The following is a 22,932-nucleotide window of genomic DNA, read 5'->3' as shown; positions in this document are numbered from 1 at the left end:
CAACCCAACTCAACCCAACCCAACCAAACTCAACCCAACCCAACCCAACCCAACCATCCTCGATCGGTGGTTTGGGGTGGGTGGGGGTCACTAAGGGGTGGTTGGGGTGGTTATGGGGTGGGTGGGGGTCCCTAAGGGGTGGTTGGGGTGGTTATGGGGTGGGTGGGGGTCACTGTGGGGTGGTTGGGGTGGTTATGGGGCTCCATGGGTCATTGTGGGTCCCTATGGGGTGATTTGGGGTGGTTATGGGGTGGTTATGGGGTCTTGGGTCCCTATGGGGTGGTTTTTGGGGCCAGGTCCACAATGCTCTCCCGCGCCAGCTTCAGGTCGCCCGTGGTTATGGGGTGGCCGGCGGGGCAGGGACCTCCCATCAGCCCCCCAAAACGTCCGCCCCGGCCAGGACCTTCTGCCCCCGGGTGATTATGGGGTCTTGGGTGCCTATGGGGTGGTTTTGGGGTGGTTGGGGATGGTTGGGGTGGTTATGGGGCTCTGTGGGTCATTATGGGTCCCTATGGGGTGGTTATGGGGTGATTATGGGTGGTTATGGGGTCTTGGGTGCCTATGGGGTGGTTGTGGGGTGGTTGGGGATGGTTATGGGGTGGTTTTGGGGTGGTTTTGGGGTGGTTATGGGGTGGGTGTGGGGCACTATGGGGTGGTTATGGGGCTCTGTGGGGTCATTACGGGTCCCTATGGGGTGGTTGGGGTGCCTATAGGGTGGTTATGGGGTGGTTGGGGGTCACTATGGGGTGGTTATGGGGCTCTATGGGTCATGTCATCCAGGGCTTGCTGCTGCGCCTCCTGCAGGGCGTGGTCATGGGGTGGGTAGGGGTCCCTATAGGGTGTCGTCCAGCCCGGCCATCTCCTCGGTCAGGTTCCTGACCTGCGGTTTGGGGTCCCTATGGGGTCCCTATGGGTCCCTATGGGTCCCTATGGGGTGCTATGGGGCAGCTATGGGGCTCTATAGGGTCCCTATGGGTCCCTTCTCCACCCACCCTTGGGGCATCTCAACCCAACTTTGGGGCATCTCGCTGATGACACCCAACCCCCTTGGGTCATCTCCACCCAACCCAACCCCCTTGGGTCATCTCATGGGGTGGGGTATCAGGTCACCTCCACCCAACCCAACCCCCTTGGGTCATCTCCACCCAACCCAACCCCCTTGGGTCATCTCCACCCACCCTTGGGGCATCTCCACAGGTATCGGGGGCGGGGCCTCAAATCTCCACCTAACCCTTGGGGCATCTCAACCCAACCCTTGGGGCATCTCCACCCAACCCAACCCCCTTGGGTCACCTCAACCCAACCCAACCCCCTTGGGTCATCTCGCGTGGCCTCGAAGCCCAACCCCCTCGGGTCATCTCCACCCGACCCAATGGCGGGAGGGGCCTTTGGGGGCGTGGCTTTATGAAGAAGCCACGCCCCCTCCCACCCCGGGGCTTAGAGGTTGGGGGCGGGGCTTGCCGCCGCGCAGGCGCGCTCCCCCTCCCCGAAGCGGCGGGGCTTAGAGGTCCGGCCGGGCGCCGCGCATGCGCAGAGCCTTGCCCTTACCCGCGCCGAAAGGTTGGGGGCGGGGCTTAAAGGTTGGGGGCGGGGCTTAAAGGTTGGGGGCGGGGCTTACCCCCCCCCTCAGGCTCCTGAGGGAGCCCCGGCGCCGCCATTAGCGCCCTGAGCTTAATTAGCGCCTTTAATTAACAAGGGGGCGTGGCTTATCGGCAGGGGGCGTGGCCTCACGGAGGGGGCGTGCCGGAAGCACCCAGGGCCAGCCCCCGGAGGGGAAAAGAAGGGGAAAAGGGGCGAAAAAAAGGGGAGAAAAGGGAAAAAAAGGGGAAAAAGAGAGGAAAAGGGGGCGGGGGCTGCCCTCAGGGGGCCACAAAATGGCGGCGGGGGCGCAGCGGCGGCTCCGGGCTCGGTGGGCGGGGCTTCGGGGAGGGGGCGGGGCCTGAGGGGGCGGGGGGGGGGGCTTCGGGGAGGGGGCGGGGCCTGGGGCGGGCGGGGCCTGAGGGGGAGGGGGCGGGGCCTGAGGGGGCGGGGCTTCGGGAAGGGGGGCGGGGCCTGGTAAAAAAACCCCGGAATCGGCTTTTTTAGGGATTTTAACTTTTTTTTCGTCAGAACCGGGGCTTTTTGATGGCTTCGAGGTGGTTTTTTTGGTCAGGGGGCGGGGCCTGAGGGGAGGGAACCGGCGGGAGCCCAAAGGGGCGGGGCTTCGGGGGAGGGGGCGGGGCCTGAGGGGTGGGGCCTGAGGGGGTGGGGGCTGGGAGGGGGGCGTGGGCTCCAGTGGGGTGGGCCTGCGGGGCTGGGATCTATGGGGTGGGGGGGATATGGGGGTGGGGGGGACGGCGGGGCAGGGATCTATGGGGCAGGGATCTATGGGGCGGGGATCTATGGAGGGTGGGAGCCCCCTCCCCCACCCCACCCCCATCTATGGGTGCCCCTGGGAGAGATCCATGTGGGGTGGGAGGTCTGTGGGGCGGGATCTATGGGGCTGGGATCTATGGGGCTGGGGATCTGTGGGGCCGGGATCTATGGGGCAGGGAGCTATGGGGCTGGGATCTATGGGGCCGGGGCACGCTGGGGCTGGGCACTATGGGGCAGGGATCTATGGGGCGGGTCCTTCCCCCCCCAGGAGGTAAAAGGGAGCCGCGAGGGGGGAGGGGGGGGGACGCGGAGATGCAGAAAGCGATCGGCTGCTTGCGGGGCTTCGGGTGGGTTTTGGGGAAAAAGGGGGATTTTGGGGCTGGGGGGGTTTGGGGGAAGATAGCGGGATTTTGGGGCCCTTTTGGGGGGCTGGGGGGTTTGGGGGCAGAGAGGGGGATTTTGGGGCTATGGGCTTGGCGCTATGGGGAACGGATCTATGGGGCCGGGGCGCTATGGGGCAAGGATCCGGTGGGGCCGGGTGCTATGGGGCAGGGATCTATGGGGCAGGGGATCTATGGGGCAGGGATCTATGGGGCAGGGGGAGCTATGGGGCGGGGAATCTATGGGGCAGGGATCTATAGGGTGGGGAAGATCTATGGGGCGGGGGATCAATGGGCTGGGGATCTATGGGGCAGGGATCTATGGGGCTGGGATCTCTGGGGCTGGGATCTATGGGGTGGGAGATCTATGGGGCTGGGGATCTATGGGGCAGGGATCTATGGGGCCGGGCGCTATGGGGCTGGGCGCTATGGGGAGGGATCCATGGGGCCGGGTGCTATGGGGCAGGGGATCTATGGGGCGGGGTCTGTGGGGCTGGGGATCTATGGGGCAGGGATCCATGGGGCTGGGCGCTATGGGGCAGGGATCTGTGGGGCAGGGATCTATGGGGCAGGGATCTATAGGGTGGGAGATCTATGGGGCGGGGGATCAATGGGCTGGGGATCTATGGGGCAGGGATCCGTGGGGCTGGGGATCTATGGGGCAGGCTGTCGGTGGGGCTGGGCACTATGGGGCAGGGATCTATGGGGTGGGACATCTATGGGGTGGGGGTCTATGGGGCGGGGGATCTATGGGGCTGGGATCTATGGGGCTGGGATCTATGGGGCTGGGATCTATGGGGCTGGGCATCTATGGGGCTGGGATCTATGGGGCGGGGATCTTTGGGGTGGGAGATCTATGGGGCTGGGGATCTATGGGGTGGGGGATCTATGGGGCAGGGATCTATGGGGCAGGGATCTATGGGGTGGGAAATCTATGGGGTGGGAGATCTATGGGGCTGGGGATCTATGGGGCTGGGGACCTGCGTGGCTGGAATATGTGGGGGGGGGGGGATCTGGGGCAGGCTGTCGGTGGGGGGATCTATGGGGCAGGGATCTATGGGGCTGGGATCTATGGGGCTGGGGATCTATGGGGCAGGGATCTATGGGGCTGGGGATCTATGGGGCGGGGGATCTATGGGGCAGGGATCTATGGGGCTGGGGATCTATGGGGTGGGACATCTATGGGGTGGGGGTCTATGGGGCGGGGGATCTATGGGTCTGGGATCTATGGGGCTGGGGATCTATGGGGCTGGGATCTATGGGGCTGGGATCTATGGGGCGGGGATCTATGGGGCTGGGGATCTATGGGGCTGGGCATCTATGGGGCTGGGATCTATGGGGCAGGGGATCTTTGGGGTGGGAGATCTATGGGGCTGGGGATCTATGGGGTGGGGGGATCTATGGGGCAGGGATCTATGGGGCAGGGATCTATGGGGCAGGGATCTATGGGGTGGGAGATCTATGGGGTAGGAGATCTATGGGGCTGGGGACCTGCGTGGCTGGAATATGTGGGGCGGGGGGATCTGTGGGGCTGGGGGGATCCGTGGGGCAGGCTGTCGGTGGGGCCGGGCGCTATTGGGCAGGAATCTATGGGGCAGGGATCTATGGGGCAGGGATCTATGGGGCTGGGGATCTATGGGGCTGGGATCTATGGGGCTGGGGATCTATGGGGCGGGGGATCCGTGGGGCCGGGCGCTATGGGGCTGGCATCTATGGGGCAGGGATCGGTGGGGCTTGGCGCTATGGGGCAGGGATCCGTGGGGCCGGGTGCTATGGGGCAGGGATCTATGGGGCTGGGCCCTATGGGGCAGGGGTCTATGGGGCTGGGGATCTATGGGGCAGGGATCTATGGGGTGGGAGATCTATGGGGCTGGGAGCTATGGGGCTGGGGGCATCTATGGGGTGGGATCTATGGGGCTGGGGTCTATGGGGCCGGGCGCTATGGGGCAGGGGATCTATGGGGCAGGGATCCGTGGGGCTGGGCGCTATGGGGCAGGGAGCTATGGGACTGGGGATCTGTGGGGCAGGGATCCGTGGGGCCGGGATCTATGGGGCAGGGCGCTATGGGGCTGGGATCTATGGGGCAGGGCGCTATGGGGCTGGGATCTCTGGGGCTGGGCGCTATGGGGCAGGGATGTGTGGGGCTGGGCGCTATGGGGCAGGGAGCTATGGGACTGGGGATCTGTGGGGCAGGGATCCGTGGGGCCGGGATCTATGGGGCAGGGCGCTATGGGGCTGGGATCTATGGGGCAGGGCGCTATGGGGCTGGGATCTCTGGGGCCGGGCGCTATGGGGCAGGGATCCGTGGGGCCGGGCGCTATGGGGCTGCCCCACAGTGGGACGGGAGCGTGCGCCTCTGGGACTACCGGGAGCCGCAGGACGAGGACGAGGCCGAGGCCGGGGGCGGCCGCCCCACGGCGCCGCTGCCCCACGGCCAATAAAAGCCCCGGGACCCCCAAGTGCCGGGCAGCGTCTGTGGGGCGGGGGCGGGGCGGGCGGGGGGGACACGGGCGGCGCCTGCCCTACATCTGCCCCACATCTCCCCACATCTGCCCTATATCTGCCCCACATCTGCCCCATATCTGCCCCATAACCCCATATCTGCCCCATAGCTGCCCCACATCTGCCCCACATCTCCCCACATCTGCCCCATATCCCCCTTTTCTGCCCCATATCTGCCCCACATCTGCCCCGCATCCCCCCACATATCTGCCCCATAACTGCCCTTCTGCCCTCACATCTGCCCCATAACCCTGTCATCTGCCCCACATCTGCCCCACATCTGCCCCACATCTGCCCCATGTCCCCATTTCTGCCCCACATCTGCCCCATAACCCCCCAGGTCTGCCCCAAATCCCCCCCAAACTCAAACTCTGGGGGTCTATGGGGCAGGGATCTATGGGGCAGGGATCTATGGGGCAGGGATCTATGGGGTGGGGGTATCTATGGGGCGGGGTATCTATGGGGCGGGGGATCTATGGGGCGGGGGATCTATGGGGGCAGGGATCTATGGGGCTGGGGATCTATGGGGCTGGAATCTATGGGGCGGGGGATCTATGGGGCAGGGATCTATGGGGCTGGGGATCTATGGGGCTGGAATCTATGGGGCTGGGGATCTATGGGGCTGGGGATCTATGGGGCTGGGATCTATGGGGCAGGGATCCATGGGGCAGGGATCTATGGGGATGGGGATCTGTGGGGCAGGGATCTATGGGGCAGGGATCTATGGGGCTGGAATTTGTGGGGTGGGGGATCTATGGGGCTGGGTATCTATGGGGCAGGGATCTATGGGGCGGGGGATCTATGGGGTAGGAGTTCTATGGGGCGGGGGATCTATGGGGCAGGGGATCTATGGGGCTGGGATCTATGGGGCTGGGGATCTATGGGGTGGGAGATCCATGGGGTGGGAGGTCTATGGGGCGGCATCTATGGGGCTGGGATCTATGGGGCAGGGATCTATGGGGCAGGGGAGATCTATGGGGTAGGGGATCTATGGGGCTGGGGATCTGTGGGGCAGGGATCTATGGGGCTGGGGATCTGTGGGGCAGGGGATCTGTGGGGCTGGGATCTATGGGGAGATCTATGGGGCAGGGATCTATGGGGCTGGGGATCTATGGGGCGGGGGATCTATGGGGCAGGATCTATGGGGCTGGGATCTATGGGGCTGGGGATCTATGGGGCAGGGATCTATGGGGCTGGGATCTATGGGGCTGGGGATCTATGGGGCTGGGATCTGTGGGGCTGGGATCTATGGGGCGGGGGATCTATGGGGCGGGGGATCTATGGGGCAGGGATCTATGGGGCAGGGATCTACGGGGTGGGAGATCTATGGGGCTGGGAGCTATGGGGCTGCGGGCATCTATGGGGTGGGAGCTATGGGGCTGGGGTCTATGGGGTGGGAGTTCTATGGGGCTGGGAGCTATGGGGCTGGGGGCATCTATGGGGTGGGATCTATGGGGCAGGGATCTATGGGGCCGGGCGCTATGGGGCAGGGGATCTATGGGGCAGGGATCCGTGGGGCTGGGCGCTATGGGGCAGGGAGCTATGGGACTGGGGATCTGTGGGGCAGGGATCCGTGGGGCCGGGATCTATGGGGCAGGGGCGCTATGGGGCTGGGATCTCTGGGGCCGGGCGCTATGGGGCAGGGAGCTATGGGACTGGGGATCTATGGGGCTGGGATCTCTGGGGCCGGGCGCTATGGGGCAGGGATCTCTGGGGCCGGGGCGCTATGGGGCAGGGAGCCGTGGGGCCGGGCGCTATGGGGCTGCCCCACAGTGGGACGGGAGCGTGCGCCTCTGGGACTACCGGGAGCCGCAGGACGAGGGACGAGGCCGAGGCCGGGGGCGGCCGCCCCACGGCGCCGCTGCCCCACGGCCAATAAAAGCCCCGGGACCCCCAAGTGCCGGCGGCGTCTGTGGGGCGGGGGGGCAGGGGGGGACGGGGGGGGGGGCGGGGGGGGACGGCGGCGGCGTCTGCCCCACATCTGCCCCACATCTCCCCATATCTGCCCCATATCTGCCCCACATCTCCCCATATCTGCCCCATATCTGCCCCACATCTGCCCCACATCTGCCCCCATAACCCCCATATCTGCCCCATATCTGCCCCACATCTGCCCCACATCTGCCCCATAACCCCCATATCTGCCCCATAGCTGCCCCACATCTGCCCCACATCTCCCCACATCTGCCCCATATCCCCCTTTTCTGCCCCATATCTGCCCCACATCCCCCATATCTGCCCCATAACTGCCCTTCTGCCCCACATCTGCCCCATAACCCTGTCATCTGCCCCACATCTGCCCCACATCTGCCCCACATCTGCCCCATAAGCCCCTTTCTGCCCCACATCTGCCCCATAACCCCCCAGGTCTGCCCCAAATCCCCCCCAAACTCAAACTCTGGGGGGTCTATGGGGGCAGGGATCTATGGGGCAGGGATCTATGGGGCAGGGATCTATGGGGTGGGGGTATCTATGGGGGCGGGGGTATCTATGGGGCGGGGGGATCTATGGGGGCGGGGGGATCTATGGGGCTGGAATCTATGGGGCGGGGGGATCTATGGGGCAGGGATCTATGGGGCTGGGGATCTATGGGGCTGGAATCTATGGGGCTGGGGATCTATGGGGCTGGGGATCTATGGGGCTGGGATCTATGGGGCAGGGGATCTATGGGGCTGGGATCTATGGGGCAGGGGGATCTATGGGGCTGGGATCTATGGGGCAGGGGATCTATGGGGCTGGGGATCTATGGGGCTGGGGATCTATGGGGCTGGGGATCTGTGGGGCAGGGATCTATGGGGCAGGGATCTATGGGGCTGGAATTTGTGGGGTGGGGGATCTATGGGGCTGGGTATCTATGGGGCAGGGATCTATGGGGCGGGGGGATCTATGGGGCAGGGATCTATGGGGCGGGGGATCTATGGGGTAGGAGTTCTATGGGGCGGGGGATCTATGGGGCAGGGGATCTATGGGGCTGGGATCTATGGGGCTGGGGATCTATGGGGTGGGAGATCCATGGGGTGGGAGGTCTATGGGGGCGGCATCTATGGGGCTGGGATCTATGGGGCAGGGGATCTATGGGGCAGGGATCTATGGGGCAGGGGAGATCTATGGGGTAGGGGATCTATGGGGCTGGGGATCTGTGGGGCAGGGATCTATGGGGCTGGGGATCTGTGGGGCAGGGGATCTGTGGGGCTGGGATCTATGGGGAGATCTATGGGGCAGGGATCTATGGGGCTGGGGATCTATGGGGCGGGGGATCTATGGGGCAGGATCTATGGGGCTGGGATCTATGGGGCTGGGGATCTATGGGGCAGGGATCTATGGGGCTGGGATCTATGGGGCTGGGGATCTATGGGGCTGGGATCTGTGGGGCTGGGATCTATGGGGCGGGGGATCTATGGGGCGGGGGATCTATGGGGCAGGGATCCGTGGGGCCGGATCTATGGGGTAGGGATCCGTGGGGCTGGGATCTATGGGGCAGGGATCCGTGGGGCCGGGCGCTATGGGGCTGGCATCTATGGGGCAGAGATCGGTGGGGCTTGGCGCTATGGGGCAGGGATCCGTGGGGCCGGGTGCTATGGGGCAGGGATCTATGGGGCCGGGCCCTATGGGGCAGGGGTCTATGGGGCTGGGGATCTATGGGGCAGGGATCTACGGGGTGGGAGATCTATGGGGCTGGGAGCTATGGGGCTGCGGGCATCTATGGGGTGGGAGCTATGGGGCTGGGGTCTATGGGGTGGGAGTTCTATGGGGCTGGGATCTATGGGGCAGGGATCTATGGGGCCGGGCGCTGTGGGGCAGGGGATCTATGGGGCAGGGATCCGTGGGGCTGGGCGCTATGGGGCAGGGAGCTATGGGACTGGGGATCTGTGGGGCAGGGATCCGTGGGGCCGGGATCTATGGGGCAGGGCGCTATGGGGCTGGGATCTCTGGGGCTGGGCGCTATGGGGCAGGGATGTGTGGGGCTGGGCGCTATGGGGCTGGGATCTATGGGGCTGGGATCTATTGGGCTGGGATCTATGGGGCTGGGATCTATGGGGCAGGGATCTATGGGGCCGGGAGCCGTGGGGCCGGGTGCTATGGGGCAGGGAGCTATGGGACTGGGGATCTGTGGGGCAGGGATCCGTGGGGCCGGGATCTATGGGGCAGGGCGCTATGGGGCTGGGATCTATGGGGCAGGGCGCTATGGGGCAGGGAGCCGTGGGGCCGGGCGCTATGGGGCTGCCCCACAGTGGGACGGGAGCGTGCGCCTCTGGGACTACCGGGAGCCGCAGGACGAGGACGAGGCCGAGGCCGGGGGCGGCCGCCCCACGGCGCCGCTGCCCCACGGCCAATAAAAGCCCCGGGACCCCCAAGTGCCGGCGGCGTCTGTGGGGCGGGGGGCAGGGGGGGACGGGGGGGGGCGGGGGGGGGGACGGCGGCGGCGTCTGCCCCACATCTGCCCCACATCTGCCCCACATCTCCCCATATCTGCCCCATAGCTGCCCCACATCTGCCCCACATCTCCCCATATCTGCCCCACATCTGCCCCACATCTGCCCCACATCTCCCCATATCTGCCCCATATCTGCCCCACATCTCCCCATATCTGCCCCATATCTGCCCCACATCTGCCCCACATCTGCCCCATAACCCCCTTTCTGCCCCACATCTGCCCCACATCTGCCCCACATCTCCCCACATCTGCCCCATAACCCCCTTTTCTGCCCCATATCTGCCCCACATCTGCCCCACATCCCCCCATATCTGCCCCATAACTGCCCTTCTGCCCCACATCTGCCCCATAACCCTGTCATCTGCCCCACATCTGCCCCACATCTGCCCCATAAGCCCCTTTCTGCCCCACATCTGCCCCATAACCCCCCAGGTCTGCCCCAAATCCCCCCAAACTCAAACTCTGGGGGGTCTATGGGGCAGGGATCTATGGGGCAGGGATCTATGGGGCAGGGATCTATGGGGCAGGCATCTATGGGGTGGGGGTATCTATGAGGCGGGGGATCTATGGGGCAGGGATCTATGGGGCAGGCATCTATGGGGTGGGGGTATCTATGGGGCTGGGAATCTATGGGGCAGGGATCTATGGGGCAGGGATCTATGGGGTGGGAGTTCTATGGGGCGGGGGATCTATGGGGCTGGGGATCTATGGGGCGGGGGATCTATGGGGCTGGGGATCTATGGGGCTGGGGATCTATGGGGCGGGGGATCTATGGGGCTGGGGATCTATGGGGTGGGGGTATCTATGGGGCTGGGAATCTATGGGGCTGGGATCTCTGGGGCTGGGAATCTATGGGGCTGGGAATCTATGGGGCTGGGGATCTATGGGGCAGGGATCTATGGGGCTGGGGATCTATGGGGCAGGATCTATGGGGCTGGGAATCTATGGGGCTGGGGATCTATGGGGCGGGGGATCTATGGGGCTGGAATCTATGGGGCTGGGGATCTATGGGGCGGGGGATCTATGGGGCTGGAATCTATGGGGCTGGGATCTGTGGGGTGGGAGATCTATGGGGCAGGAGACCCCCCAAGACCCCCCCAAAGCCACCCGGCGCCATGGCGGGGGCCCCTTATAGGGCCGCGGCCGCTATAGGGCCCGATAACGGGGCTGACCCTATAGGGCCCCCTAACGGGGCACCCCCTATAGGGCCCGCTTATGGGGCCGCGGCCGCTCTGGGGCCTAGTTATGGGGCGGCCGCCATGGGGCCTGCTCACGGGGCGGCCCCTATAGGGCCCGGTTATGGGGCCGCAGCCCCTATAGGGCCCCGTAAGGGGGTTCCCCGCTGTGGGGCCTGGTTATGGGGTTCCCGCTACGGGGCCTGGTTGTGGGGCGGCCCCTATAGGGCCCGGTTATGAGGCCGCAGCCGCTATGGGGCCCGGTAACGGGGCAGATCCTATAGGGCCCGGTTATGGGGCGGCCCCTATAGGGCCCGGTTATGGGGCGGCCCGTAACGGGGCCTGGTTATGAGGCCGCAGCCTCTATGGGGCCCGGTAACGGGGCAGATCCTATAGGGCCCGGTTCCAGGCCAGGCTTTATAGGGCCCCGTAACGGTGCAGGCCTTATAGGGCCCGGTTATGGGGTCCCCGCTACGGGGCCTGGTTATGGGGCGGCCCCTATAGGGCCCGGTTATGAGGCCGCAGCCGCTATGGGGCCCGGTAACGGGGCAGATCCTATAGGGCCCGGTTCCAGGCCAGGCCTTACAGGGCCCAGTTATGGGGTCCCCGCTATGGGGCCTGGTTATGGGGCGGCCGCCATGGGGCCTGGTCACGGGGCGGCCCCTATAGGGCCCGGTTATGGGGCCGCAGCACCTATAGGGCCCTGTAAGGGGGTTCCCCGCTGTGGGGCCTGGTTATGGGGTTCCCGCTACAGGGCCTGGTTGTGGGGCGGCCCCTATAGGGCCCGGTTATGGGGCCACAGCCGCTATGGGGCCCGGTAACGGGGCAGATCCTATAGGGCCCGCTTCCGGGCCAGGCTTTATAGGGCCCCATAACAGGGCAGGTCTTATAGGGCCCGGTTATGGGGCGGCCCCTATAGGGCCCGGTTATGGGGCAGCCCGTAACGGGGCCTGGTTATGGGGCCGCAGCCTCTATGGGGCCCGGTAACGGGGCAGATCCTATAGGGCCCGGTTCCGGGCCAGGCTTTATAGGGCCCCGTAACGGGGCAGGCCTTATAGGGCCCGGTTATGGGGCGGCCCCTATAGGGCCCGGTTATGGGGCAGCCCGTAACGGGGCCTGGTTATGAGGCCGCAGCCGCTATGGGGCCTGGTAACGGGGCAGATCCTATAGGGTCCGGTTCCAGGCCAGGCCTTATAGGGCCCGATTCCGGGGCAGGCCTTAAAGGGCCCCGTAACGGGGCCGCAGCCGCTATGGGGCCCGGTAACGGGGCAGATCCTATAGGGCCCGGTTCCAGGCCAGGCCTTATAGGGCCCGATTCCGGGGCAGGCCTTATAGGGCCCGATTCCGGGGCAGGCCTTATAGGGCCCCGTAATGGGGCAGGCCTCACCGGGCCCGGTTCCAGGCCAGGCCTTATAGGGCTGGATTCCGGGGCAGGCCTTATAGGGCCCCGTAACGGGGCAGGCCTTATAGGGCCCGGTTCCAGGCCAGGCCTTATAGGGCCCGATTCCGGGGCAGGCCTTATAGGGCCCCGTAACGGGGTAGGCCTCAGAAGGCCTGGTTACGGGGCCGCAGCCGCTATGGGGCCCGGTAACGGGGCAAATCCTATAAGGCCCGGTTACGGGCCAGGCCTTAGAGGGCCCAGTTATGGGGTCGCCGTTATAGGGCCTGGTTACGGGGCGGCGGCCGTGCGCTACGGGGCGGCCGCGGGGCGCGCTCTCGGGGCGGCGGCGCGGGGGCTGAGCCGGGGGGCGGCGGCGCTTTTGGGGTCCCCCGGGTTCGGGCGGGCCCACGCGGCGGCCGTGGCGGCCCTGGTGGGGCTGGGGCCGGCCCTGCGGCACGCGGCCGACCCCAAAAGCCTCCTGGCGGCACCCCATAACCTGCTGGAGGCGTGAGTTATGGGGTCGGGGGGGTTTGGGGTCACGGGGGGGGTTATGGGGTCGGGGGGGTTATGGGGTCGGGGGGGGTTATGGGGTCGGGGGGGAGTTATGGGGTTTGGGGGGGTTGTGGGGTTTGGGGGGGGTTATGGGGTTTGGGGGGGGTTATGGGGTTTGGGGGGGTTATGGGGTTTGGGGGGGTTATGGGGTTTGGGGGGTTATGGGGTTTGGGGGGGTTGTGGGGTTTGGGGGGGTTATGGGGTCGGGGGGGGTTATGGGGTCGGGGGGGAGTTATGGGGTTTGGGGGGTTGTGGGGTTTGGGGGGGGTTATGGGGTTTGGGGGGGGTTATGGGGTTTGGGGGGGTTATGGGGTTTGGGGGGGTTATGGGGTTTGGGGGGTTATGGGGTTTGGGGGGGTTGTGGGGTTTGGGGGGTTATGGGGTTTGGGGGGTTGTGGGGTTTGGGGGGTTGTGGGGTTTGGGGGGTTATGGGGTTTGGGGGGTTATGGGGTTTGGGGGGGTTATGGGGTTTGGGGGGGTTGTGGGGTTTGGGGGGGTTGTGGGGCTGGGGGGAGATGTGGGGCCAGGGGGGTTGTGGGGCTGGTTATGGGGTTTTGGGGTGTGTGGGGTTTTGAGGGGGGTTATAGGGTTTGGGGGGGTTGGGGGGGGTTGTGGGGTTTGGGGGGTTCAGGGGGTTTTGGGGTCGGGGGGGTTGTGGGGTTTTGGGGGGTTGTGGGGCTGGGGGAGCCGCTATGGGGCTGGGGGCTATGGGGCAGCAGGGGTGCTATGGGGGGGGGCTCAGGGGCGCTATGGGGCCCCTATGGGGTCCCTACGGGGTTTCTATGGGGTCCCTATGGGATTTCAGTGGGGTTTCTATGGGGTTTCTATGGGGTTTTAATGGGGTTTTTATGGGGTTCCTACGGGATTTCTATGGGGTTTTTATGGTTTTTTTTATGGGGTCCCTATGGGATTTCTGTGGGGTTTCTATGGGGTTTTTATGGGGTTTCTATCGGGTCTTTATGGGGTTTCTATGGGGTCCCTACCGGGTTTTTATGGGGTCCCTACAGGGTCCCTATGGGATTTCTATGGGGTTTTTATGGGGTTTCTATGGGGTCCCTACGGGATTTCTGTGGGGTTTCTATCGGGTCTCTATGGGGTTTCTATGGGATTTCTATGGGATTTCTATGGGATTTCTATGGGGTTTCTATGGGGTTTTTATGGGGTCCCTACGTGGTTTTTATGGTTTTTTTGTGGGGTTTTAATGGGGTTTCTATGGGATTTCTATGGGGTCTCTATGGGGTTTTTATGGGGTCCCTACAGGGTCCCTATAGGATTTCTATGGGGTTTTTATGGGGTTTTTATGGGTTTTCAATGGGGTTTCTATGGGGTCCCTATGGGGTTTCTACGGGGTCCCTATGGGATTTCTGTGGGGTCCCTATGGGGTTCCTATAGGATTTCTATGGGGTTTTTATGGGGTTTTTATGGGTTTTCAATGGGGTTTCTATGGGGTCCCTATGGGGTTTCTACGGGGTCCCTATGGGATTTCTGTGGGGTCCCTATGGGGTTCCTATAGGATTTCTGTGGGGTTTCTATGGGGTCCCTACAGGGTCCCTATAGGGTTTCTATGGGGTTTTAATTGGGTTTTTATGGGGTCCCTACAGGGTTTTTATGGGGTCCCTACAGGGTTTCTACGGGGTCCCTATGGGGTTTCTATGGGATTTCAATGGGGTTTCTATCGGGTCTCTATGGGGTTTCTATGGGGTCCCTACGGGATTTCTGTGGGGTTTCTATGGGGTTTCTGTGGGGTCCCTATGGGGTTTCTATGGGATTTCTATGGGATTTCTATGGGGTTTCTATGGGGTTTCTATGGGGTTTTTATGGGGTCCCTACATGGTTTTTATGGGGTTTTTGTGGGGTCCCTACAGGGTCCCTATGGGATTTCTATGGGGTTCCTACAGGGTTTCTATGGGGTTTTAATGGGGTTTCTATGGGATTTCTATGGGGTCTCTATGGGGTTTCTATGGGGTCCCTACGGGGTTTTTGTGGGGTTTTTATGGGGTCCCTACAGGGTCCCTATGGGATTTCTATGGGGTTTCTATGGGGTTTTTATGGGGTTCCTACAGGATTTCTATGGGGGTTTTATGGTCTTTTTATGGGGTCCCTATGGGATTTCTGTGGGGTTTCTATGGGGTCCCTACAGGGTTTCTATGGGGTCCCTATGGGGTCCCTATGGGGTTTCTATAGGATTTCTGTGGGATTTCTATGGGATTTCTATGGGGTCTCTATGGGGTTTCTATGGGGTCCCTACGGGGTTTTTATGGGGTCCCTACGTGGTTTTTATGGTTTTTTTGTGGGGTTTTAATGGGGTTTCTATGGGATTTCTATGGGGTCTCTATGGGGTTTTTATGGGGTCCCTACAGGGTCCCTATAGGATTTCTATGGGGTTTTTATGGGGTTTTTATGGGTTTTCAATGGGGTTTCTATGGGGTCCCTATGGGGTTTCTACGGGGTCCCTATGGGATTTCTGTGGGGTCCCTATGGGGTTCCTATAGGATTTCTGTGGGGTTTCTATGGGGTCCCTACAGGGTCCCTATAGGGTTTCTATGGGGTTTTAATTGGGTTTTTATGGGGTCCCTACAGGGTTTTTATGGGGTCCCTACAGGGTTTCTACGGGGTCCCTATGGGGTTTCTATGGGATTTCAATGGGGTTTCTATCGGGTCTCTATGGGGTTTCTATGGGGTCCCTACGGGATTTCTGTGGGGTTTCTATGGGGTTTCTGTGGGGTCCCTATGGGGGTTTCTATGGGGTCCCTATTTCTATGGGATTTCTATGGGGTTTCTATGGGGGATTTCTGTGGGATTTCTATGGGATTTCTATGGGGTCTCTATGGGGTTTCTTCTATGGGGTTTTTATGGGGTCCCTACATGGTTTTTATGGGGTTTTTGTGGGGTCCCTACAGGGTCCCTATGGGATTTCTATGGGGTTCCTACAGGGTTTCTATGGGGTTTTAATGGGGTTTCTATGGGATTTCTATGGGGTCTCTATGGGGTTTCTATGGGGTCCCTACGGGGTTTTTGTGGGGTTTTTATGGGGTCCCTACAGGGTCCCTATGGGATTTCTATGGGGTTTCTATGGGGTTTTTATGGGGTTCCTACAGGATTTCTATGGGGGTTTTATGGTCTTTTTATGGGGTCCCTATGGGATTTCTGTGGGGTTTCTATGGGGTCCCTACAGGGTTTCTATGGGGTCCCTATGGGGTCCCTATGGGGTTTCTATAGGATTTCTGTGGGATTTCTATGGGATTTCTATGGGGTCTCTATGGGGTTTCTATGGGGTCCCTACGGGGTTTTTATGGGGTCCCTACGTGGTTTTTATGGTTTTTTTGTGGGGTTTTAATGGGGTTTCTATGGGATTTCTATGGGGTCTCTATGGGGTTTTTATGGGGTCCCTACAGGGTCCCTATAGGATTTCTATGGGGTTTTTATGGGGTTTTTATGGGTTTTCAATGGGGTTTCTATGGGGTCCCTATGGGGTTTCTACGGGGTCCCTATGGGATTTCTGTGGGGTCCCTATGGGGTTCCTATAGGATTTCTGTGGGGTTTCTATGGGGTCCCTACAGGGTCCCTATAGGGTTTCTATGGGGTTTTAATTGGGTTTTTATGGGGTCCCTACAGGGTTTTTATGGGGTCCCTACAGGGTTTCTACGGGGTCCCTATGGGGTTTCTATGGGATTTCAATGGGGTTTCTATCGGGTCTCTATGGGGTTTCTATGGGGTCCCTACGGGATTTCTGTGGGGTTTCTATGGGGTTTCTGTGGGGTCCCTATGGGGTTTCTATGGGATTTCTATGGGATTTCTATGGGGTTTCTATGGGGTTTCTATGGGGTTTTTATGGGGTCCCTACATGGTTTTTATGGGGTTTTTGTGGGGTCCCTACAGGGTCCCTATGGGATTTCTATGGGGTTCCTACAGGGTTTCTATGGGGTTTTAATGGGGTTTCTATGGGATTTCTATGGGGTCTCTATGGGGTTTCTATGGGGTCCCTACGGGGTTTTTGTGGGGTTTTTATGGGGTCCCTACAGGGTCCCTATGGGATTTCTATGGGGTTTCTATGGGGTTTTTATGGGGTTCCTACAGGATTTCTATGGGGGTTTTATGGTCTTTTTATGGGGTCCCTATGGGATTTCTGTGGGGTTTCTATGGGGTCCCTACAGGGTTTCTATGGGGTCCCTATGGGGTCCCTATGGGGTTTCTATAGGATTTCTGTGGGATTTCTATGGGATTTCTATGGGGTCTCTATGGGGTTTCTATGGGGTCCCTACGGGGTTTTTATGGGGTCCCTACGTGGTTTTTATGGTTTTTTTGTGGGGTTTTAATGGGGTTTCTATGGGATTTCTATGGGGTCTCTATGGGGTTTTTATGGGGTCCCTACAGGGTCCCTATAGGATTTCTATGGGGTTTTTATGGGGTTTTTATGGGTTTTCAATGGGGTTTCTATGGGGTCCCTATGGGGTTTCTACGGGGTCCCTATGGGATTTCTGTGGGGTCCCTATGGGGTTCCTATAGGATTTCTGTGGGGTTTCTATGGGGTCCCTACAGGGTCCCTATAGGGTTTCTATGGGGTTTTAATTGGGTTTTTATGGGGTCCCTACAGGGTTTTTATGGGGTCCCTACAGGGTTTCTACGGGGTCCCTATGGGGTTTCTATGGGATTTCAATGGGGTTTCTATCGGGTCTCTATGGGGTTTCTATGGGGTCCCTACGGGATTTCTGTGGGGTTTCTATGGGGTTTCTGTGGGGTCCCTATGGGGTTTTTGTGGGGTCTATGGGATTTCTATGGGATTTCTATGGGGTTTCTATGGGGTTTCTATGGGGTTTTTATGGGGTCCCTACAGGGTCCCTATGGGATTTCTATGGGGTTTCTATGGGGTTTTTATGTTCCTACAGGATTTCTATGGGGGTTTTATGGTCCCCTACATGGGGTCCCTACAGGGTTTCTATGGGGTCCCTATTTATGGGGTTTCTATAGGATTTCTGTGGGATTTCTATGGGATTTCTATGGGGTCTCTATGGGGTTTCTATGGGGTTTTTTTATGGGGTCCCTACGTGGGGTTTTTTTGTGGGGTTTTAATGGGGTTTCTATGGGATTTCTATGGGGTCTCTATGGGGTTTTTATGGGGTCTACAGGGTCCCTATAGGATTTCTATGGGGTTTTTATGGGGTTTTTATGGGTTTTCAATGGGGTTTCTATGGGGTCCCTATGGGGTTTCTACGGGGTCCCTATGGGATTTCTGTGGGGTCCCTATGGGGTTCCTATAGGATTTCTGTGTTTCCCTACAGGGTCCCTATAGGGATTTCTATGGGGTTACAGGGTTTCTACGGGGTCCCTATGGGGTTTCTATGGGATTTCAATGGGGTTTCTATCGGGTACAGGGGTCCCTACGGGATTTCTGTGGGGTTTCTATGGGGTTTCTGTGGGGTCCCTATGGGGTTTCTATGGGATTTCTATGGGATTTCTATGTTTCTATGGGGTTTCTATTTTTTATGGGGTCCCTACATGGGGGGTTTTTGTGGGGTCCCTACAGGGTCCCTATGGGATTTCTATGGGGTTCCTACAGGGTTTCTATGGGGTTTTAATGGGGTTTCTATGGGATTTCTATGGGGTCTCTATGGGGTTTCTATGGGGTCCCTACGGGGTTTTTGTGGGGTTTTTATGGGGTCCCTACAGGGTCCCTATGGGATTTCTATGGGGTTTCTATGGGGTTTTTATGGGGTTCCTACAGGATTTCTATGGGGGTTTTATGGTCTTTTTATGGGGTCCCTATGGGATTTCTGTGGGGTTTCTATGGGGTCCCTACAGGGTTTCTATGGGGTCCCTATGGGGTCCCTATGGGGTTTCTATAGGATTTCTGTGGGATTTCTATGGGATTTCTATGGGGTCTCTATGGGGTTTCTATGGGGTCCCTACGGGGTTTTTATGGGGTCCCTACGTGGTTTTTATGGGTTTTTTGTGGGGTTTTAATGGGGTTTCTATGGGATTTCTATGGGGTCTCTATGGGGTTTTTATGGGGTTCCTACGGGATTTCTATGGGGTTTTTATGGTTTTTTTATGGGGTTTCTATGGGATTTCTGTGGGGTTTCTATGGGGTTTCTATGGGTTCCCTATGGGGTTTCTACGGGGTCCCTATGGGGTTTCTGTGGGGTTTTTGTGGGGTTTCTATGGGGTCCCTATGGGGTTTCTCCAGGGTTTCTATGGGGTTTTTATGGGGTTTCTGTGGGATTTCTATGGGGTTTTAATGGGGTTTTTATGGGGTTCCTACAGGATTTCTATGGGGTTTTTATGGTTTTTTTATGGGGTCCCTATGGGATTTCTGTGGGGTTTCTATGGGGTTTTTATGGGGTTTCTATCGGGTCTTTATGGGGTTTCTACCGGGTTTTTATGGGGTCCCTACAGGGTCCCTATGGGATTTCTATGGGGTTTTTATGGGGTTTCTATGGGGTCCCTACGGGGTTTTTGTGGGGTTCCTACAGAGTTTCTATGGGATTTCTATGGGGTTTCTATGGAGTTTTTATGGGGTTTCTGTGGGATTTCTATGGGTCCCTATGGGATTTCTGTGGGTCCCTATGGGATTTCCGTGCGGTTCCTATGGGGTTTCTATGGGGTCCCTACGCTTTTCTACGGGGTCGCCACGTGTCTGGGGGATTTCCACGGGCCCGCGGGCTTTCTACGGGATTTTTACGGGGTGCCCCGCCCCCCCCGCCCCACACCTCACCCCCCGCCCCCCCCCCGTACCCCCGACAGCCGCCTCGTCGCCTCGGCCGGCCGCTGGACGGCGCTGCTCCTGGGGGCCCTCCTCATCGCCTCCCTCCCGCTGGCCCAGCCGGGGGGCGGCCGCCGGGGGGCGGTGCTGCGGGCGGCCGGCCGGCTGGCCGTGGGGGCCACCGTCATGGCCGCCGCCGCCCCCCGCCTCTTCGCCGCCCTCGAGGCCGCCGCCGGCCTCCGCCCTTCCCCGCAGGCCTTCGGCCTCGTCCTCTGCGGCCTGGGGCTGGGCGAGGAGCTGGGGGCGCTGGCGAGGCTCCTGCACCCGCCCCGGGTGGCCGGCGGGGAGGGCAGGGTGGCTAGCGGAAGAGGGACGGCTAGCGGGGACGCCTGGCTGGCTACCGGAAGAGGGATGGCTACCGAGGACGCCTGGTTGGCTACTGGAAGAGGGATGGCTACCGAGGACGCCTGGTTGGCTACTGGAAGAGGGATGGCTACCGAGGACGCCTGGTTGGCTACCGGAAGAGGGATGGCTACCGGGGAGAGGAGGATGGCTACCGGAAGAGGGATGGCTACCGAGGACGCCTGGTTGGCTACCGGAAGAGGGATGGCTACCGGGGAGAGGAGGATGGCTACTGGAAGAGGGATGGCTACCGGGGAGAGGAGGATGGCTACCGGAAGAGGGATGGCTACCGAGGACACCTGGATGGCTACCGGCAGCGGGATGGCTACCAGAGAGAGGAGGATGGCTACCGGCAGCGAGATGGCTCCCGGGGAGGCCAAGATGGCCGCCGCCGCCCAGCCGGCCACCGGCGAGGCCCGGCCGGTGGCCACCACCCCGCTCTGCCTCCTCTTCCTCCTCAACGCCGGGCTCCTCGTGCTGTGGCAGGGGGCGCTGGCGGCCATCTTGGCTTACCGGTGCCACTGGGCCGCCAACGCGGCCGGCGCCGGCCTGGGCTGGGCCGCCTGGGCCTTCACCTACCGCCTCTGGTACCGCTGCCCCTGCTCCCCGGGGAGGCCCGGCCTGGGGTTGAGGCCCCGGGGGGGTTGGGGGGGGTGAGGGGGAGGGGGTGGGGGGGGGCCCCCCAAAATATTTCGGGGGGGGGGGGCCCAAAGTTTTGGGGGGAACCCAAATTTTTCGGGGGGGAACCCGAGGTTTTGGGGGGGAACCTAAATTTTTAGGGGGGGACCCAAAATTTCGGGGGGGACCCAAATTTTTTGGGGGGGGACCCAAATTTTTAGGGGGGGACCCAAATTTTTAGGGGGGACCCCAAAATTTGGGGGGGGAGGCCCCGAATTTTTCTGGGGGGACCCCAAATTTTTCGGGGGGACCCCAAATTTTCGGGGGGACCCCAAAATTTTCGGGGGGGACCCCAAATCTTTTTGGGGGGAAACCCTGAAATTTTGGGGGGGGGAAGGCCTAAAATTTGGGGGGGAGGTCCTGAAATTTTAGGGGGGGGGAGGTCGAGGGGAGGAAGGAGGCCTCGGGGGGCATTGGGAGGCTGTAGAACTCTACAGGACCCCAGTAGGCCCCAGTAGGCCCCCAGTATGCCCCACTAGGCCCCAGTAGGCTCCAGTAGGCCCCAGTAGGCCCCAGTAGGCCCCAGTAGGCCCCAGTAGGCTCCAGTAGGCCCCAGTAGGCCCCAGTAGGTCCCAGTAGACTCCAGGAGGCCCCACTAGGGCCCAGTAGGCTCTAGTAGGTCCCTGTAGGCCCCACTAGGCTCCAGTAGGCCCCAGTAGGCCCCAGTAGGCTCCAGTAGGCCCCAGTAGGCCCTAGTAGGTCCCAGTAGACTCCAGTAGGCCCCACTAGGGCCCAGTAGGCTCTAGTAGGTCCCTGTAGGCTCCACTAGGCTCCAGTAGGCCCCAGTAGGCCCCAGTAGGCTCCAGTAGGCCCCAGTAGGCCCTAGTAGGTCCTAGTAGACTCCAGTAGGCCCCACTAGGGCCCAGTAGGCTCTAGTAGGTCCCTGTAGGCCCCACTAGGCCCCACTAGGCCCCAGTAGGCCCCAGTAGGCTCCAGTAGGCCCCAGTAGGCCCCAGTAGGTCTCAGTAGACTCCAGTAGGCCCCACTAGGGCCCAGTAGGCTCTAGTAGGTCCCTGTAGGCCCCACTAGGGCCCAGTAGACCCCAGTAGGCCCCAGTAGGCTCCAGTAGGCCCCAGTAGGCCCCAGTAGGTCTCAGTAGACTCCAGTAGGCCCCACTAGGGCCCAGTAGGCTCTAGTAGGTCCCTGTAGGCCCCACTAGGCTCCAGTAGACCCCAGTAGGCCCCAGTAGGCTCCAGTAGGCCCCAGTAGACCCCAGTAGGTCTCAGTAGACTCCAGTAGGCCCCACTAGGGCCCAGTAGGCTCTAGTAGGTCCCTGTAGGCCCCACTAGGCTCCAGTAGGCCCCAGTAGGCCCCAGTAGGCTCCAGTAGGCCCCAGTAGACCCCAGTAGGTCTCAGTAGACTCCAGTAGGGCCCCACTAGGGCCCAGTAGGCTCTAGTAGGTCCCTGCAGGCCCCACTAGGGCCCAGCAGGCTCTAGTAGGTCCCTGTAGGCCCCACTAGGCTCCAGTAGGCCCCAGTAGGCCCCAGTAGGTCCCAGTAGACCCCAGTAGGTCCCAGTAGGCTCCAGTAGGCTCCAGTAGGCCCCAATAGGCTCCAGTAGGCCCCAATAGGCTCCAGTAGGCACCAGTAGGCTCCAGTAGGCTCTAGTAGGCTCCAGTAGGCCCCAGTAGGTCCCAGTAGGCCCCAGTAGGCTCCACTAGGCCCCAATAGGCTCCAGTAGGCCCCAATAGGTCCCCAGTGCAGGCGCCAGTAGGCCTCAGTATGCCCCAGTAGGCTCCAGTAGGCTCCAGCAGCCCCCAGTAGGCTCCACTAGGCTACTGTAGGCCCCAGTAGACCCCAGTAGGCCCCAGTAGTTCTCAGTAGGCCCCAGTAGGGCCACAGTAGGCCCCAGTAGGGCCCCATTATGCCCCAGTAGGCTCCAGTAGGCCCCAGTAGGCTCGAGTAGGCCCCAGTAGTTCTCAGTAGGCTCCTGTAGGCCCCAGTATGCCCCAGTAGGCCCCAGTATGCCCCAGTAGGCTCCAGTATGCCCCAGTATGCCCCAGCAGACCCCAGTAGGCCCCAGTATGCCCCAGTATGCCCCAGGAGACCCCAGTAGGCCCCAGTATACCCCAGTAGCCCCCAGTGTGCCCCAGAAGACCCCATTATGCCCCAATGGGCTCCAGTAGGCCCCAGTAGGCCCCAGCAGCCCCCAGTGTGCCCCAGTAGACCCCAGTAGGTCCCAGTAGACCCAGTGGGGGGGCCCCCCAAATCAGGGGGGGAGGGGGGAGGGGCGCCATGTTTCGGGGGGGACCCCGGTGCCGGGGGGGCCCAGGAGGGCCAGGGCACCCCGGCACCGGCGTCCGCCATCTTGGTCCCCCCCCCCAATCATTTTCCCTCAATAAAAGCTGTTTTTGGGGCCGGAAACTCGTTTTT

General features: G+C 61.2%; 2 protein-coding genes across 4 annotated transcripts; both read left to right on the top strand.

Annotated features, from left to right (window-relative positions):
- The first annotated feature begins 12,082 nt into the window (after positions 1-12,082).
- LOC136788744 (mRNA decay activator protein ZFP36L3-like) lies at positions 12,083-22,656 on the top strand. 3 transcript variants are annotated; one of them, XM_066987419.1, is made up of 3 exons: positions 12,083-12,137; positions 12,492-12,735; positions 19,522-22,656. In XM_066987419.1, exons 1-3 carry the CDS (start codon positions 12,098-12,100, stop codon positions 20,537-20,539), a joined length of 1,302 nt encoding a protein of 433 aa, XP_066843520.1. In that variant the 5' UTR covers positions 12,083-12,097; the 3' UTR covers positions 20,540-22,656. The 3 variants fall into 3 exon arrangements, 2 of the variants coding, with proteins under 2 accessions (XP_066843520.1, XP_066843519.1); XR_010827364.1 differs by lacking the exon at positions 12,083-12,137 and having other exon boundaries at positions 12,346-12,735; positions 19,522-21,018; positions 21,090-22,656; XM_066987418.1 differs by lacking the exon at positions 12,083-12,137 and having other exon boundaries at positions 12,346-12,735.
- LOC136788542 (uncharacterized) lies at positions 15,345-17,508 on the top strand (the record flags this gene model as incomplete). Its single annotated transcript, XM_066987100.1, has 2 exons — positions 15,345-15,499; positions 16,379-17,508. Coding segments are annotated over 2 exons (873 nt in total), but the record flags the coding sequence as incomplete, so codon positions are not given.
- Positions 22,657-22,932: the final 276 nt, after the last annotated feature.

Source organism: Anser cygnoides, chromosome W (assembly GCF_040182565.1).
Source record: "Anser cygnoides isolate HZ-2024a breed goose chromosome W, Taihu_goose_T2T_genome, whole genome shotgun sequence".
NCBI lineage: Eukaryota > Metazoa > Chordata > Aves > Anseriformes > Anatidae > Anser > Anser cygnoides.
Note: the sequence above shows the minus strand (reverse complement) of the source record. Positions and strands in the feature narration are given on the sequence as shown.

Coding starts and splice junctions, on each gene's coding strand:
- LOC136788744 (XM_066987418.1), top strand. CDS start 12,425: ATGGGGCCCGGTAACGGGGCAAATCCTATAAGGCCCGGTTACGGGCCA. Junction 12,736..19,521: donor CCCCATAACCTGCTGGAGGC/GTGAGTTATGGG, acceptor TACCCCCGACAG/CCGCCTCGTCGCCTCGGCCG.